The sequence below is a fragment of the Phyllostomus discolor genome, chromosome 8 (assembly GCF_004126475.2).
Source record: "Phyllostomus discolor isolate MPI-MPIP mPhyDis1 chromosome 8, mPhyDis1.pri.v3, whole genome shotgun sequence".
NCBI classification, from domain to species: domain Eukaryota; kingdom Metazoa; phylum Chordata; class Mammalia; order Chiroptera; family Phyllostomidae; genus Phyllostomus; species Phyllostomus discolor.
The window spans coordinates 105,538,893-105,557,087 of record NC_040910.2 but is presented as its reverse complement, the minus strand read 5'-3'; the positions used below and the strand labels follow the sequence as shown (position 1 = coordinate 105,557,087).

Below are 18,195 nucleotides of genomic sequence, written 5' to 3'. Positions count from 1 at the left end.
TTCTATAAATAAAATATGTTTCCTTACTCTGACACATACTTTAAACTTAATGTTAAACCACATAAAAGGTAGCTCAGTTCCAATAGGCCCTATATTTAGTTTTTAACAAGTCAGTCACCAGACCATCGGAGGCAAATTACCTCTCCTCTCTTAGACTCACTGTCCTAACTTAGAAACAAAGGAGAGTAATTCCCAGGTCTCTTGACCACTGCAGAGAAAATAAATTTTAATAAACTATTGCAAGTCTTTTCAATAAAAGTGATGAGTTTATTACCGTAAACTTATTTTACAACTGTTTCTAATGTGTAACCTTAAATCAAAACTCTACACAGGCCCTGGCTGGTGTGGATCAGTGGACTGAGCACCACTTGTGAACCAAAGTGTCGCTGGTTCGACTCCCAGTCAGGGCACATGCCTGGGTTGCAGGCCAGGTCCCCGGTGGGGGGTGTGTGAGAGGCAACCACACGTTGATGTTTCTCTTCCTCCCTTCCTCCCTTCCCTTCCCCTCTCTCTGAAAATAAATAAAATATTTAAAAGAGAAATATGTTTATAAAAAGTGCACACAGAATAGCAACAATTCCTTTAACCTTATAACTTGACTCAAAGTCACGCTGCGTTCCACAGAAGAGAGCGATCTCTTCTGCCATTATTCCAGTTGTGGGTGCCTACAAGCCCCCTTGTCACGTGTTTCTTCAAGTTTCTTAAAGTTTCAAAATAACGTTCATCTGCTTATTGTTCTTCTGCTATGAGAATCCAGCCTTTTTTCTTATCAAAATGTGCAGTAACAGTGATTTTAATAATAGATCACGTGTGTGATGGGTCTTCTACCAGACTCCCAGCCCGTGAGGGCCGGGCGGCGCTCACCTTGTCCGCTGCTGTGTGTCCAACGTTCGCCACAGCGCCTGGCACACGTAAGAGCTGGATAAACATACACTAAAATATTTCTGAAATCCTGAAAGATATTAATCAGCCCTAAGGAAAAAGGTGGGCACCCTGGCGCATATTCACACCAAGGTAAGTCTGGGCACGAGGCCCAGGGACGCCCGCAGAGATCCCGAGTCCTTTCTTCCAACAGAGCCACGGAGAACTTTTTAAAATGTGAGACTGAGTGATTTCTTGCCAGCCGTGTTCTCTAACTGTAGGTGTCCTGGACCTGGAATCCGGGTCTTTCTTTCCACAGATGCAAGGTTTGGGGGGGAAATGCACTGCATTGGGGGTGGGGGGAGACAGAGAATAAAATCACATGTGAACAGACAGCCCAGGCCCGTAACTTCACTTTCCATCAATAGGAATTTCAGGTAAACACTAGCACAAGGGTCTTAAATTATTATTTTACTTAGTATAAAGACATAAGCTAAAAATTCAACTTTCATATACTTAATAGTGAAGGAAACAGAGCAAGCCTGTTCTCAATAGAAAGAAAAAAGGCCAATGCATAGTGAAAGAATGTTTTAGCCTAACTTCTCGTAAGAGAAAAATGCAATAATAATAAAATTTCATTTTTCACCCACCAACTGGCAGACACTTTTGAAATGAAATATGTATGAAAAGTATAGAGAAATAGGAATTCGCAAACACAGCTGGTGGAAACACATAAATATTTAGAAAGAAATGGGTAAATAGAACCATTGTGGAGGGTAATATGGTAATGAATATCAAAGGCCGTAAAATATTGTTAATTAATATTTGTTTCAATAATTCTATGTAATAATTATTTCTATCCTGAAATAATCAGAAATGTTCATTACAATTTATATATACAGTTGTTTACTATTGCCAGAATTATATAAAGTTGAAAATAAAGTAAATAATGTAAAAAGTTTAAGTAACTTAAATGTACAATTATATAATGAGTGCTAGGAAACATTAAAAGTAACATTATCAAATATGCTTAAGAACCAAAGATGATGGAAATATATGTGTTTAAATGAAAAGTCAAATTATAGAACAGTAGGTACAATATGATTTCAGGAATATAATAAAATGATAAATGTATAGAAAATGATAAGAGGGATATATATATAAACATTCATAGAGAATTTTTGTAGAGGATAAAATTATGGGTGAGCTGTTTTCTTTATACTTTTCTATATTGCCCAAATTTTTAATAAACATGCAGTATTTTACAGTGAAAATGGAATAGGTATTTTAAAAAGTCTGCCATATTTCTCAATAGTGCATTTTTTCTCATTAATGTAAGTTTGATCTTCAAAAGTCCTCAAATTAAACGAATGCAATGTGATATGCCAACTATATATCATTTTTTAAAAGTAATTAATTGTTAAAAAGGCCCTGATGTTAAAAGCAAGTTACTAGAATTAAATTCAGCTCTTCAAAGCAAGAACACTTCATCGGCTCAGGGGGCCCGGACCGAGGTTCGGAGAGCAGAGACGGCCGGCACTGGAGAGGTACCTGCAGACAGGCCCACTGGGTCTCAGTGCTCCGCAGCAGGGCTGGTGTGGCACTTCCGCCAGCAGAAGCCTTTGGTGCTGCCTCATAAAGCTTCCGTTCCAGTGACAAAGAGCAAGAGTAATCAGCTCCCATTTAGCCAGGAACTCAAATAAAGGTTAATTAGGAGAAGACAGATTGTTTACAAGCATCTACATGTCAAACTAATCCAAGCATAATGGATACACTAACATAAACAAGAACCAGGAAAGAAGCCCTCTGGTTGGACCAACACCCACTGGGGAAGGTATATAAGAACCTCAGAGCAGGGACATTCGCACCTCAGAAACCTCATCTGTTTTGAAACCAAACCCATAAAAAAAAAAACCCCACCTATTCCCACCGCCATGGCTTGCTGCGCCCCCTGCTGCTGCAGCGTCCCCACCGGCCCCGCCACCACCATCTGCTCCTCTGACAAATGCTGCCGCTGCGGAGTCTGCCTGCCCAGCACCTGCCCACACACCATCTGGCAGCTGGAGCCCACCTGCTGCGACAACTGCCCCCCACCTTGCCACATTCCTCAGCCCTGCGTGCCCACCTGCTTCCTGCTCAACTCCTGCCAGCCCACCCCAGGCCTGGAGACCATCAACCTCACCACCTTCACGCAGCCCTGCTGTGAGCCCTGCCTCCCCAGCTGCTGCTGACCGGTGGCTGCTGCGCTCCACGCCTGACATGGAAGGAGTCAACCCAGAAGCTTTATCACTCACCTGTCTCAGTACCTGCAACTGACCGACTTTGCTTTTGAAGCTAGAACAACCATGGCGCTATCATCAGCGACACCTACCCCCACCACCACCACCACCAAGAAACCAAGAGACTTTCAAGGCCATGTAGCAGATATCAGTAACAAAGGGCATTTTGAGCAGGGGGATACCTAGGGGGTTCCCAAATTTGCCCGGTCCTTCCTACTAACGTGTGTCTTTCTTCGGGTGTTTGGGAATTCCGCTTTCGGTCTTGGGTGGCGTCTTCCTGGAAGTTGAGCAGCTTCTTCATGATAAGCCTAATAAATTTTACGTCTCTGGCATAGCACAAGTGTTTATAATGACTTTGTTTTCTATCAATTTGTTACATGTGTGTATTCACTCCAAAGTCAGCATTTTAAGGGAAACCGAGAACATCTACAAAACTGAAAATGGCAGCGGTACAAATATTCCGTGCTTGTAAGAAAACTAAATGGTCTTGCGCAAAAGACGGTTTGTTCTATTGGCACACATGGAAGCAGGCTTTCTCTCTCTCACTTGTCCTTTCCAAAAGTGGTTCCAGATAGGCTGGAAAATACCGAGCATAAGCTGGACATCAAATATGATATAGTAACTAATCCAGTGGACCCGGTCTACTTATGCAAAAATTAATCATGTAAGGATGTTACTATTGAATTCTTATAGTTTGACTATCTACTGTATGTTCTGTATCTTACTGTCCCTGCTCGGAAGGAGCCGGCAGCCCGGCAGGCGAGGCAGACACGTACACAGCACCTGCTCACGTCTTCACGCCATTCACGGGTATTCGCTGAATGCCAGGCATCGTATGACAAAGAATACAAGCGTTCCACCAGTAGCATTAGGGAAGTGCTGTTTCGCTGTCACACTGAGGACAATGAGGGAATGAAGACTGCTGGCACAGTGACGAGGAGGAGAAAGGCACGGGCGAAGACAACCCGACTGGAGTTAGTGTGGGAGAGAAGAGGGCGTCAGAGAGACTAGGCGTGGAGCCATGTCGCCAACCGAGCAGAGAGGCGGAGAGAAGGGAGCAGAGAAGGAGGAGAGAAGTGTAAAAAATACTGTGTTCTGCTCTAGACAGGTCAAGCTTGAGGCACGAGTGACATGTCTAAAGAGAGTTTGGGCAGCTGGAGTTGGCACAATAGTGTTCTAGAAAGGAAGCAGGTGTGTGGGGGAGGATGCAGACTTCTGTGTAATAGTTCTTACCCAGTCCTTGCAGAGGGCTGGGGGGCCATGCGCACAGGGTGAGGTTCCATGAGGCCGGCAGAGAGCGGCTGCGGGGGTTTAAGAGCTAAACGGAGAAACCAGGAGTCGTTCCGTGCTGGCAGACATTGAACTGCCTGCCCATCCAGAGCAGACAAAGCTCTGTGAGGACCTCAGGCACTCAGTTACCATCCCAGGAGGACACACTAAACTCTACCTGCCCTAGAAAAGCCTGAAAAGCCAGGCCTGAGAGGGTCCAGAGGATCTTCCAGTGATTTAATTTCCTGTCAAAATTAAACTCAACATGCAAAACTCTGCAATATCATCGAGACTTCCTAAAATGTATCATCCAGAACCCACAGCATATAATTAAAAATTGCCAGATGTGTGAAGAAGCCGGAAAATGTCAACCATAATTAAGAGAAAAAGCAGCCAGTAAAACTAGATATGCAGATGTTAGAATCAGCAGACAAGACTTTCCAAACAGTTATTATATAAATATTGTCATGGGTTTAAAGGACAAAATGAACAAGATGTGAAAGGAAAAGACTAGACAAGATAAGGAATCTCAACAGAAAAGTTTTACTTTTTTATTTAATAAATTTAAAACAAATTTCATTATTTAAATTAAAAGAGAAGCAAATGAAAATAGAGTTCTCTAGAACTAAAGAGTACAATCCAAATTAAAGAATTCAATAGGTGGCTTTAATAGCATCCTGGAAACTGCCAATTAGAGATGAAGTCAATAAATTAAGATAGATCAAAATGATCAAAACCATGCAGAGAAAAAATTGAAAGAAAAAATTTTAAAAAACAGATCCCAAGAAGCCTGTGGGACAATATGGACTCCATACACACGAAACTGCAGTTCCAAAACAATCTGAGAGAGAAAGTAGGGCAGAAAAATTGGGGGGGGGCTGACTTTTTTACAAATTTAGTGATATTTGATTATAAAATTATATTCCTAGTTCCAGTATTTTTAATTTCCATAAAATTGGGGCCTTTAAAAATGAGTGAATGCAAATGCCTTCTCCCATTTGGTTTGTTTCTCCTGTTTGTTTTGTTGGTGGTTTCTTTCACTGTGCAGAAGCCTTTTAGTTTGATACAGTCCCATTCATTTATTTTTTGCCTTTACTTCCCTTGACTTTGGGGTCAAATTCACAGAGTCCTCTTTAAGAGCAAGGTCCATTAAGTTTAGTACCTATGTTTTCTTACATGTAATGTATTGTTTCAGGTCTTGTATTTACATCTTTGATCCATTTTGAGTTAATTGTTGTATATGGTAACAAATAGTAGTCTAGTTTCTCTTTCTTCCATGTGGATTTCCAATTTTCCTAGCAACATTTATGGAAGAGGTTTTCTTTTCTCCACTGTGTGTTTTTTGCTCCTTTGTCAAAAATTATTTGTCCATACACATGTGGGTATATTTCTGGGCACTGAATTCTGTTCCAGTGGTCTGTGTGTCTGTTTTTCAGTCAATACCATGCTGTTTTGATTATTGTCGCTTTGCAGTATAATTTGAAATCACAGCGTGTAATACCTCTAGCTTCATTCTTGTTTTCTCAGGATTGCTTTGGCTATTCAAAGTCCTTTGCTTTGTGTTTCTCAAAATATATAAAGAACTCATACAACTCAACACCAAAAAGTAATCCAATTAAAAAATGGGCAGAGACTTTGAACAGACACTTCTCTCAAGAAGACATACTAATGACATATATCAACAGATATATGAAAAGATGTTCAATTTCACAAGGGAAATGCAAGTCAAAACTGCAACAAGATACCACCTCACACCTGTTAGAATGGCTATTTCCAACAAGACAAGTAATAAAAAGTGTTGGAGCAGATGCAGAGAAAAGTGAAACTTCAAACGCTGCTAGTGAGAATGTAAATTCATTCAGCCACTAGGAAAACAGTGTGGAGGTCCCTCAAAAGATAAAGAATAGAGTTACCATATGACCCAGCAATCCCTCTTCTGGGTATGTACCCAAAAAATTTGAAAATACTTATTTGCAAAGATATATGCACCCCTATGTTCATTGTGGCATTATTCACAGTGGCCAAGACATGAAAACAACCAAAGTGTCCCTCAGTAGATGACTGGATAAAGCAAATGTGGTACCTACATACAACGGCATGCTACTCAGCCATAAGGAAAGATGAAAGACTGCCATCTGTGACAACATGGATGGATCCTGAGACTATCAGGCTAAGCGAAGTAAGTCGGACAGACACAATCAAGAACTATAGGATTCCACTCACATGTGGGATACAAAACTGAAAGCAAGAAATGGACAAACAAGACAAAGAAACAAACAAACAAACACTCACAGGCACGGGCAACAACATAGCGGTTACCAGAGAGAAGGGGATGGGAAGGGTAAAGGGGGTCAAATATACAATGATGGGAAAAGATTTGACTTTGGGAGGGGGTGCATGATGCGATATGCAATAACGTATCGTAGAATTGGTCCCTTGAAACCTATATAATTTTATTAACCAATGTCACCCCGATACATTTAATTTTTAAAAAATGAATGAATGAATAAATGAATACCAACAGCTCCATATAACAGGAGAAAAGCCCTCCATAGCTTGGTTGTCCCTACTCTGAAGTTTAAGCACTGAGGGTCTTCAAGAGACTGAAAGAATGTGACTTAGAATTTATATTTCACTCCTACTAGAGATAGAGGAAAAAAAAATTAGTCTCCTTGATCTAAAAACAAGGCCAAGGAAATGTGGACAGGGCAAGTTTCAGGACATGAAAAGCCACAGCGCCGGTCGTGACCATCAACCAAAGGCCTGGTGTTGTATTTACAGTTCGGCCTGGAGGGCACACATTGTGCCCATCAACCCTGTAAGGTGACTTTTCGAGCTGTACACAGGCAGAGGTCATTTACACACACACACACACACACACACACACACTTTAAACCCAGTACACACTTCCCTCCTCTACCACGTGCGCACAGCAAGAACACAAAAGCTTTGCAATGATGGCTAATCACACACAACATTTTTATGGCGGTGGCACAAACAAATAAATGGTCTTTAATGCGCTGTAATATTCATTCTAAAAGAAGACATGAACAGTTTTCAAAGCACGGCACCAAAACCTGTAGAAATACTGTTTTCCTTACTTGTAATCAGTCATATCTATAAATACTGATTGGCCAAATTTTCTCTTTCTTCCCTTGTTTTGTCCAGAGGACAATGCTTCCCATAAAGATTTTCTGGAAAAAGTCTTTTATCCTCCTGGCAGCTGCAAACCGTGTCCTTGTTTAGTAACCTGAAGTTATGCCTCTTTTATGAGGCATGGTACTCTTCCTCCGCAAACAAGCAGCCCTAATGAATGCTCGCATGGAAACTGGCACCCCCAGCGGTAAAGACAACATCCGGTGCGTTCTGTAAATGCCCCTTGTGGGGGCTATATAAAAATCCCGGGAGGGAAGGAGACCTTTGGAGGCAAGCAACTTGAGTTTGGCCACTCATCTCTGTCCCTCACTTCTAAAAGGATGACTCCTGACTGTCCCCCCACGTGCTGCCCTTCTTCTGAGTCCCATGCAGGGGTTTCTGATGGGGTAACCGCTTCTGCCTGTTCCGTGGAAACCACCTGTCTCCCCAGCACCTGTGCTGCATCCAGGTGCCAGACCCCGAGCTTCCTGTCCAGGCCTCTCCTGCCGTGCTACCTGACTGGGAGCTGCAATATCCCGTGCTTGGTGGGGAACTGCGCTTGGTACGAGGACGGGGTGTTCAACAGCAACGAGAAGGAGACGATGCAGTTCCTGAACGACAGGCTCGCCAGCTACCTGGAGAGGGTGCGCGGCCTGGAGGAGACGAACGCGGAGCTAGAGCGCCAGATCCGAGAACAGTGTGACGCGGACGTCCCGCTGGTGTGCCCCGATTACCAGTGTTACTTCAACACCATTGAGGATCTCCAGCAAAAGGTCTGGTGTCTCACTGTCCTGATGCTTCACCTCCCCAGTCTGTGATTTGTTTTGCCTCCATCCTAGAGGAGGCTTGAGAAAGAAACGAGGGGAAAGGGACTTCCAAGCAGCAATGGGATGTAGGGCAAAGGGCAATGCACTAAAAGTCAAGAAACAGCCCTGATCCAAGGCTGCCACTAATTTTTTTAAAGATATTTATTAATTTATTTATTCATTCATTCATTTATTTTTAGAGAGAGTAAGGGAAGGAGAAAGAGAGGGAAAGAAACATCAATGTGTGCTTGCCTCTCACACACCCCTTACTGGGGACCTGGCCCACAACCCAGGCATGTGCCCTGACTAGGAATCGAACCAGGGACCCTTTGGTTTGCAGGCCAGCGCTCAATCCACTGAGCCACACCAGCCAGGGCACCACTAATTATTGAATGACCACCATATACTCACATACCTTGAGACTTTACCTTTATCATCTACTCGAGGGCCGAAATAATTTTAGGACTGTAGAAATGTAACTTCTCCTTAACTGTTAAGGAGCTGAAATTACACTCGGCCCTTTGAAGGCAACTGTGAGGCTGATGTGGCCCCCGGTGAAAATGAGTTTGACACCCCTGGTCTACAGGATGAGGAAAAACTGTATTATATCTAAAATTGCTTCAGTTGGTAACAATGTACATCCATATTATTTTTTACAAAGGATATTGAAATATCATCTTTTCAATCATATAATTTTCACCTGGTAATAATTTTCTTTTCTTACGGATGAATTTTTATTATCATGGATGGGGTATAATCAAAATACAGACTACTAAGGAGAAAAATATAACTCAGTTCAACTGCCAGGCAGCTCCGTTTCTTCCTGCAGTGACGTGGTTAGTAACAAAAGCACCTAAAAGCTATATTTCCCTTTTTTATAAAGACTTTGAAAAGAATAATAATGGCATAGCTGTTAAACGAGTAGATATTTAGATTTCTTTCAAAGAACCACTTATTACTTAATAACTCACTTCCCAGATTTTGTGCACGAAGGCAGAGAACTCACGACTTGCCATACAGCTTGATAACTGCAAACTGGCGGCCGAAGACTTCCGGTCAAAGTAGGTTTGATTTAAATTTGAATACAATTTATGGTTATACCTCCCTCCCTTTCTCTCATACACATACACACACACACACACATCACAGATATTCTCTACATAATATTTTCAAGCTACCCATGCTTGTAAAGCCCAAATTTACCATCATTTGGGATGTAAAAGGAGTTACAGTCCATGGCTTCCTTGAGTCCCTGTGTTGTTCATTCAATAGCTTGGCCCAGCGCTCAGTGGCATCTAGCAGAGTGAGCATGCGCTGTCTCTCTCTCTCTCTCGTTACGGAAGGTACGAGTCTGAACTGACTCTTCACCAGCTGGTGGAGAGCGACATTGGAGGCCTGCGCAGGATCCTGGATGAGCTGACCCTGTGCAAGGCCGACCTGGAGGCCCAGGCGGAGTGTCTGAAAGACGACCTGCTTTGCCTTAAGAAAAATCATGAAGAGGTGAGGAAAGTGGCGAAATCACGCAAAGAATGCAAGACTGATGAATTAAACCAATAAATCCCGTGTGTATGTGTAAGCTGAACTTGGGGAGATGTTGTTAAAGCTGGCATGCAATGACCCCAGGCACTAATTATTACCCCTCGGCCTGATCCCTCTTGTGTGCCCTGAGCTAAAGGAAGGCGGCCAACGCTTCCCCTGCCATTGCTTTTGTGGGGAAGGCAACTCCACACCGGCTTGCCTTGGCGGCTTAACACCACATCCAACTCTAATCCATAAGGTACAAAAAGTCAGGCAGATAAACACCAAGTGTGAAGGCCATTTCCACAAGAGGATAACCACTCAAGCAATCTTTGGAGCAATATGTTTAAACTATTCTGCATGTATCAACTTTTTAAATCATAAAATAGGAAGTGTATGATTATCCTATACTGATGAAGCTAACAAGTGAGAAGCTGAATGATTAACAAAGGATGTTTTCCCCTTGAACATCTGTTGGTGATAATAGCAGCTAGCATTTACTGAGACCGTACTATGTACCAAGGACTGCGTAAGTGCTTTATATGTGTATTAACTCATACATCTCCCAACAGCTCTCTGGAACAGGTAGAATTATTACACCCATTTTGCAGATGAAGAAACTGAGTGCTGAAGAGATTCCCTGTAGGCAATCTGAAACTAAACCCCACACTTTTACTCACTACTCTCTAAAACAAAAATGGGGGTGCCATGACTGTCAAAGTGATGTCTTTCCCCACCACTCTGTGACACTCCTTACTTCATTTCCACTTTCAGGAGGTCGACTCACTTCGTGGCCAGCTCGGTGACCGACTCAATGTGGAGCTGGACAGTGGCCCCATCGTCGACCTCAACGGGGTCCTGGAGGAGATGCGATGTCAGTATGAAACGGTGCTTGCCAACAACCGCAGGGACGTGGAGAAATGGTTCGCTGTTCAGGTCAGCACCGGGGGCTGTAAAATGATAGGCTTCCCAGCTTCTGCCGTGTTCGCGTCCTCTAACCGTGCCTGTGTTTCAGATGGAGGAGCTGAATCAGCAGCAGCTGTCCAGTGCCGAGCAGCTGCAGGGCTGCCAGACGGAGATCCTGGAGCTGAAACGCACAGCCAGTGCTCTGGAGATTGAGCTCCAAGCCCAGCAAAGCCTGGTGTGTAAGGGACAGTGAGCTTTGTTTTGTCACCGAAGAGTCAGGCCCTAAGATACTATCGCCTCTTCCATAACCCAAAGGAGAGACCCACACAGTTCACACGGCAGGAAGTTTGAGTTTACAATTTGCCGGGATCACATTTTCTTGCCTTTCCCAAATACCAGCTAGAAGCAGGAGTGAAAAGTCAGCAGCTGGCACTGTCCCAGCAGGATGCACTGGCCTTCGCTCTGGAACTTGAGCAAGGTCCTGCAACACCCTCCAGAGGCGAGGAGAAAGGGGAAACGGCAGGAGCAGAACAGGGGAGCAATCTCTGAGCCAAAGGCGCTCAAGCATTCCAGTGGGTTTTAACCCTCCTTTGACTAGGGCCAAGTTCTCAAGCTCACAACCACATCTATGACAAAGGATACTAGTTATACCTTGCATTCAACCCCTATCCTAACTTTCCCAGAATGCACACCTCAACCAGACCCTTTACTGCAGCCCACTCCGCCCAAGCACCAAGAATATTATGCATTCGAGATTGCATCACCCAGCTGCAGGCAAACGCCACTGTGTGCGCCACCTTAAGTCCTACGGCCAGTATCTCAGTGAATAGTAGCTGAGCATTCAGATTGTTGCAGGCACAATTTAAGCCTCACAATAACTTTATGGGGTAAATCCCTTTCCTAACCCCATTAACCTGATGAGGAAAACTGAGGCTCAGATAAGTCACAAGGGTCATGCAATTTGTAAGAAGCAAAAGTGGAAGCTGAATCCCAGTGGTTTAATCCCAGAGCCTCTTCTCTTCACCACACTACGCCACCCCTCCCTGCCGCAAGCCCAAATGTTTCCTCCCAAATGCTGCTGATCCTCTTTAAGCTACACAGGTATACTGCAGGTTGTGCCGGTGGTGGTAGTGATAACTAACACTTCCATAGCGCTTAAAAATCCCGACGGGCACTGTTCTCGGTGCCTTCCACATGCTAACCCATTCAACCCTCACCTCCGTCCTATGAGGTCAGCACTTTGCACGGCCCACTTTTTATAGAATAACACTCAGAGAAGCTACGTAATTTTCCTCGGAGACTCTACTACACAGCCCTTTTTGCACTCTTTCTTTCTGCAGACAGAATCCCTGGAAGGCACCGTGGCAGAAACCGAGGCCCAGTACAGCGCCCAGCTGGCCCAGATGCAGTGCCTGATCGACAACGTGGAGAACCAGCTGGCGGAGATCCGCTGCGACCTGGAGCGGCAGAACCAGGAGTACGAGGTGCTGCTGGACACGAAGGCGCGGCTGGAGGGCGAGATCGCCACGTACCGGGGCCTGCTGGAGAGCGAGGACTGCAGGCAAGTTCCACACGGTGGTCCTCCGAGTCACCTCGGGTCACAGAGAGGCTCATGTAGGAGAATCCTGGTTCCCCGAGATCTGGCCGAGGTCAAACCTCCCTAATGCGTGAAAGGATCTTAAAAGAGCGATGAAAAGCAGCTGACACTAATCACATGACCACAGAAATGTTCAAAAATATTCTAAAGTCATAAAGCAGAATAACCATCGTTATATCACTTTTCATGCCGGGTGGAGGGGCGGGGTGGGGGTGGGGGGGGGTGCTGTCTCCCTTGCTCCTGTCTCCCGTTAAAGGGAAATCAGGAACGTGTGTAAGATGGCATTTGCCAAGCGAAGAACGCGCAGGAAATTGTATTCAACCGCCGCTGCTGCGGTGAGCACGGAGTGACGGCACTGGGTCCAGGGGTGACAGGCATGGGTCCAACGTCATTCCGCAAAGAGTGTCCTTCAGGACCTAACTCGCAGGGCAAGTTTTGGCGTGATTTTTTCTGAGTGGACATATTATCCAGCTTTCCCTCATTCGGCTTAGTTCTAAACGGATTTTCCACAGGCTGCCCTGTAACCCCTGCTCTACAACAAGCACGTCAGGCGACACTTGTGAGCCGTGCCCAGCGTACGTCCTCTGCACGATCGAGAACCGCTGCGCGTGAGGCCTCCACGCATGCCCAGCACGGCAGGCAGCGGAGGGACCGCAGCCAGCAGCGTCCTAGAAGGGAGGCGGGGCTTCGGCCAGGACGTCCGACCTTGAAACTCAGGTCAAGAAGACTCTTATATCCTAAAGTCGTCCTCTACGCGTCCTTGGTATATCTCTGCTTTATCATTTCCTCTCCTGCCTGCTTACCTGTGACATTCTAGGAGTCCGTAAAGCTTTTTTGCTAATCACCAAATAAAATGTAATTCATTCTTTTAGCGTGGTAAATATAACTTTTCAGCTTATTACTCTGGCTCTAATAACTCCACCCAAGTCAGCAAATAATAACTACTTGATGTCAAGGTGATTGTCTAAACCAATGCCAATAGTTCGATCTTGCAGAAGCCCAAGCTAAAAATCTATTTGAACACCTAAAATACAAATAGATTAATCCATATAAAATGTAAGTATCATAAAAGATAGCTGTATGTATCTTTCTGAAAGGAAACTTAGAAATAAAATATAATACCTTTCAGTTTATTTTTAATTATAAAATACCAGATTCCTTTTTTTTTTCAATTTGCCCCATGAAGTGGGTGGGGAATAAGTCATAATTCCATACCCTTAACATCTATTGTCAACATTTTGGGAAATTACAAGTTTTCTTTCTTAAAATAGGTTTGTCCATATAACGTATCACAGTTACATCTGCATATAGTGGTATAACCTATTGTCCTCACTATGTGATCTAAGCATTTTCAATCTTAATCAATAGATGAGGAGGGACCCCCCAAAACCCAGAATTTATTTATTAAAAATTGTGTATTTATTCTTCCATGTTTGAGCTTCAGTCACCTTTAAAGTACTCTCCATTTGATGCAATACTCTTATCGAGACCTTTCTCCATTGCTCGAAACAGTTTTTGAACTGGTCAATTTTGATGCCTTTTAGTGCTTCTGCCGTTTTTTGTTTCACCTCTTCCACATCAGCAAAATTTTTCTCTTTGAGGATTTTTTCATCTGGGAAAACGAAAAAGCCACTGGGGGCCAGGAGCAAGATCAGGTGACTAGGGAGGGCGTGGCACAGGGTTGACACTGTTTTTGGTCAAAAACTGCTGAACACTCTGTGCTATGTGGGCAGGTGCACTCCTAAATCACCCATCACGAAATGGGCAAATGCGTTGAGTCTTCAAAAAAAATTCACTGAAGCCGGACGCAGCCTCTCACAACAACACCAGCTGATGCACTGAAGCAGATGGGTTCACACTCACCTAACAGGGGAAGCCTGTACTAAAAGGGGCCCACCCTGCAGAAGGTAGTTCCAGTTTTTTGGGGAGGGGGTTCCCCGCTCATATAAGATCATCTTGCGACCATTATTTTAGTGGCCGCATACAATACCATAAGCTACATCAGTCTGTTCCCGGGCAGTTAGAATATAAGAATAATTGTTCTCACACACTTCAGAAGCAAAGTAGAGAACCCCCACTTCCAGAAAGACAAAGTAGAGGTGCCCATCCCCACTCCTCTTCCTAAGTAGGACTGAACACCTGGAAATTCCATGTGCAAATGCAAGCAGACCTGAGGGGTGGAAGCAGAGGCCAACCCATCTGGAGTCCGTGACGCGCAAGCACCGCACTGGTGCGTCTCCTGGGCTCCCTCTTTCTCTCCTGTGTCCTGTGGTGGGAACCAGAGAGCCACCAGCCCAGAAACACCGACAGCGGCAGGCAGAGAAGGGAGATGAAGCTCCAAGAAGAGGTGAGTGAAGGGAGGGAGGGGGGTGAGGTTTCTGTGCTTCACCCGAAGTGACAAAGGTCAGCATCGGTAGACTGTAGTAAGTTATATACGAGTATATGTAATGTAGTACCTAAAGCAACGACTTAAAAAGCTATGCATAGAAAACTTAAAATGCTATAAATAAACAAAAGTGGAATTCTAAAACATATTCAAGTAACCCACAGAAAAGCAGGAAGAAGAAAACAGAGAAATTGAAAAAAAAAAAACAGAGGGAACAAATAGAAAACCAAAAATAAAACGGAGACCTAAGCCCTACTGTATCAGTAATCACAGCAACTGGAAATCGTCTAAATGCAATGAAAGGACAGAGATTGGCAGAGCAAATAAAAACACTAAATGCTTTCCACAAGAAGCTCACTTCAAATACAAGGATACGGGTGAGTTCATAGAGAGTGGGCTGACGGCTCGGGCCAGGGGGGGGCATTGGGGGGTGGAGGGATTGAGCAAAAAAGCAAAGGGACTCAGCAGTGTGGTGGTCGCAGGGGGCGAAGAGGGAAGGGGGTGGAGGTGCAAGACAGTATAAGGGGAATACACGGCAATGGGGAGATGCAATTAAAAAAACCTAAAGGGATTGAAAAAACACACGATTGTTCATAGCAGCTGTGTTCCTAATAGCCAAAACTGGAAACAACCAAAATGTCCTCAGGCTCCGAACACCCCTGTGGTGAGTGAAATGAGGCGATCTCGAAGGGCCATAGACTGCATGACGCTGTTTACCTGACGTTCTTGAAACGACAAATTACAGCGATGGGGAACAAATTGGGCATAGCACAAAGGAGACCTTTGTGGTGCTTAAATAGTTGTGAATCTGACCGCCGTGGTGGTTACATAAATCTATACATGTGAAAAAATATATAACAACTAAACACACACATCGTATCAATTTCCTGGTTTTATGATTGTACTATAGTTGAGTAAGATATAACCACAGCTTTGCAACTTCCTGTGCATCTATAATTATTTTTTAAACAAGCAGTGGGAAGCTGGGGAAAAGTTCTTCTTTTTTCTATTTCTATTTTTTGAGGACTCAGAAATAAAGTACATGCTAATAATAGTTAATGCAGGGTACGTTTAAAGAAAAGTCGAGTTTCAGACCTAAAATTTTGTGCTAGATTTTTTTTACAGTGCGCTCTCCTGGTTTAACAATGAAAGGTAGTGAACATACTCAAAATAAAATATTTTCCAGATACATAAACCCATGAAACAGTGTTCAAACCCCATTATTCTTCTGATAATGAGATTGGGAAAAAATTTAATGCTGTAGTGTCGCAAAATCACAAATCCGACCCACGTGGAAATCTCTGCCACACCCATTTCCCACCACCTGTTCTCTGCACTTCTGTGGTCCTTTTTCTGCCTTGGTTAAGGTTGTGGTAAAAAATAATAATAATAATTTTGTTTAGCAGTTTCCCCAGCATCTGTAACTTCCGATGAACTATATCCAATTTCCTCTCAAAAAGATGCACATGACTACCCTCCATAACATATAACAGTTTGCATGACTAACCTATTTGTATTTTAGGAGTTAAAAATCTTTTCAGCCTGGGTTTATACAAAATCAAAGCAGGACCGACGTAGAAAAACATCTTTCATATAGGATGGCCACTTTGGGGGCTCTCCCATTACTGTTAGCCTCACATTTGATTGTACAGTTTTTGCACAGTATTGTACCAGTTATTATGTTGAAGACATAGGTTAACTCTTGATCTATCCATTTCCAGAGTTAGCCACGTCCTCCATCCTGTCCTCAGTGGAGTGAGGATGGGCTCAAGTTTTGGTTTTTTTTGGTTTTTTTTTTTTAAGATTTTATTCATTTATTTTTAGAGAGGGAAGGGAAGGAGAGAGAGAGAGAGAAACATCAGTGTGCGGTTGCTGGGGGCCGTGGCCTGCAACCCAGGCATGTACCCTGACTGGGAATCGAACCTGCGACACTTTGGTTCGCAGCCTGCGCTCCATCCACTGAGCTACGCCAGCCAGGGCTAGGATGGGCTCAAGTTTTGCTGACCACGCTGCTCCACCAAAAAGTTCAATAACGGAAGGAAGGAAGAAGCTGCCTTCATGGAGGAAGTGCTTCGTAGTTCAGGTAACACACGCTCACAGGGAACGGAACTTTGGTCAAGCAGTAGGGAAGATGTGAAATGTCCAGGAAAAGAAGAAAGGCGGTGATGGAACGTGGCCCTGAAGGAATCGAAGGGGAATCAGCTCCCAGAACAGGGAAAGCCGCCAGCTGTGGGAAGAAAGAAGGAACAACTCTGCCCGAGAGGCACAAGAGGAGAAGAAAAATAGCAAGACGGAGAGAAAGGTATAGAACGGACACATTAAGTAGTTTTCAAACTTTTTTCTGGTTCTGAAAATGATACACTCAATTCTTAGGATGCATATACAAGCATAAAGAAAAAGCCATGTATCAGTAATTATAAAGTGCAGAGAATCCCACTCTTAGCATTCAGATATATTTCCTTCCAGTCTTTTTTCCATGTTTTTAAAATGATGAAGGATTTCAAGTACTGTTACTTTTTAACTTCATCTTTATTGTTGATATTATTACAATGGAGTCAGATTTATCCATTTTTCATGGTTTCTTGATTTTTAGTCACTGCTGAAGAAGACCTTCCTTCTCTGAGTTTTTAAAAGAATTCTGTTATCTTTTAGCATGTGTATAACTTCTATTTTTCGCAAGTGAATATTTGATCCATTTGTAATTCAAGTATATAAATAAAATAGTGGCATTCATACAGCTAGAGAGCTGTATCAAATCTATTTTTACGTTAATCAGATTTTATCAGGATATCATCTTATATGATAAACTGCGTCAATTAAAGGATGACGTGCCATGAAGTCTGAAGAGCACACACAGTGACCATGCAGCTGTAGACGAGAATTTCACGATGGAGGAGACCAGCCTCGGCAGTTCCTCAGGCTCCTTCCCGGCCCCTCACCTCCCCCGAAAGGAGGCAGCCATGACTCTGATCATCTAACGCTGTGGATGAGCTTTGCCTGTTCTTGAAGTTATATAACCAGCATATGGTCATAAACGTAACCATACCGTTTATACTGTCTTGTGTCCTCCTTCTTCGGATCAACACATTGTTTTCTAGGTTCTTCCATGCTGCTGTGAGTACCGATAGTTTATCTGTTTTGTTGTTGAGTTCTGTTCTGTTACACACACACACACACACACACACACCACAGCTTGTGGAGCCATTACTCTGCTTGTGAGCAGTTGGGCTGTTCCCACTTCGTGACACTAGGAATAAGCACTCTCACACAGTCTGTCTGTGTACATCACTCATTTGTCCCGGGCGCACACCTCGTCCTAAAATTGCTGGGTCACAGGAGAGGTCCTTTGTCAGATATACTGAGAATATTTTCACCCAGCACGTGGCTTGCCTTTCCATTTTCTTAGTGGTATATCTGAACCAGCAGAAGATTTCAATG

The 18,195-nt window shown here is 43.7% G+C and overlaps 2 protein-coding genes across 2 annotated transcripts; both read left to right on the top strand.

Moving 5' to 3' along the window:
• The first annotated feature begins 2,499 nt into the window (after nucleotides 1–2,499).
• LOC114504133 (keratin-associated protein 3-3) lies at nucleotides 2,500–4,089 on the top strand. The gene has a single exon (XM_036033896.1). It carries the CDS (start codon nucleotides 2,796–2,798, stop codon nucleotides 3,090–3,092), a length of 297 nt encoding a protein of 98 aa, XP_035889789.1. The 5' UTR covers nucleotides 2,500–2,795; the 3' UTR covers nucleotides 3,093–4,089.
• Nucleotides 4,090–7,807: 3,718 nt separating this feature from the next.
• Nucleotides 7,808–13,769, top strand: KRT40 (keratin 40). Its single transcript, XM_028521050.2, has 7 exons — nucleotides 7,808–8,317; nucleotides 9,329–9,411; nucleotides 9,694–9,850; nucleotides 10,643–10,804; nucleotides 10,884–11,009; nucleotides 12,115–12,335; nucleotides 12,884–13,769. The coding sequence occupies exons 1-7, from the start codon at nucleotides 7,886–7,888 to the stop codon at nucleotides 12,981–12,983; spliced, it is 1,281 nt and encodes a 426-aa protein (XP_028376851.1). The 5' UTR covers nucleotides 7,808–7,885; the 3' UTR covers nucleotides 12,984–13,769.
• Nucleotides 13,770–18,195: the final 4,426 nt, after the last annotated feature.

Bases quoted from the DNA above. Each gene is read 5' to 3' on its own strand.
- LOC114504133 (XM_036033896.1), top strand. From the start codon at position 2,796: ATGGCTTGCTGCGCCCCCTGCTGCTGCAGCGTCCCCACCGGCCCCGCC.
- KRT40 (XM_028521050.2), top strand. From the start codon at position 7,886: ATGACTCCTGACTGTCCCCCCACGTGCTGCCCTTCTTCTGAGTCCCAT. The intron at 9,412-9,693 runs GTAGGTTTGATT...TCGTTACGGAAG, and splicing joins GCCGAAGACTTCCGGTCAAA to GTACGAGTCTGAACTGACTC. The intron at 12,336-12,883 runs GCAAGTTCCACA...GATTTTCCACAG, and splicing joins CTGGAGAGCGAGGACTGCAG to GCTGCCCTGTAACCCCTGCT.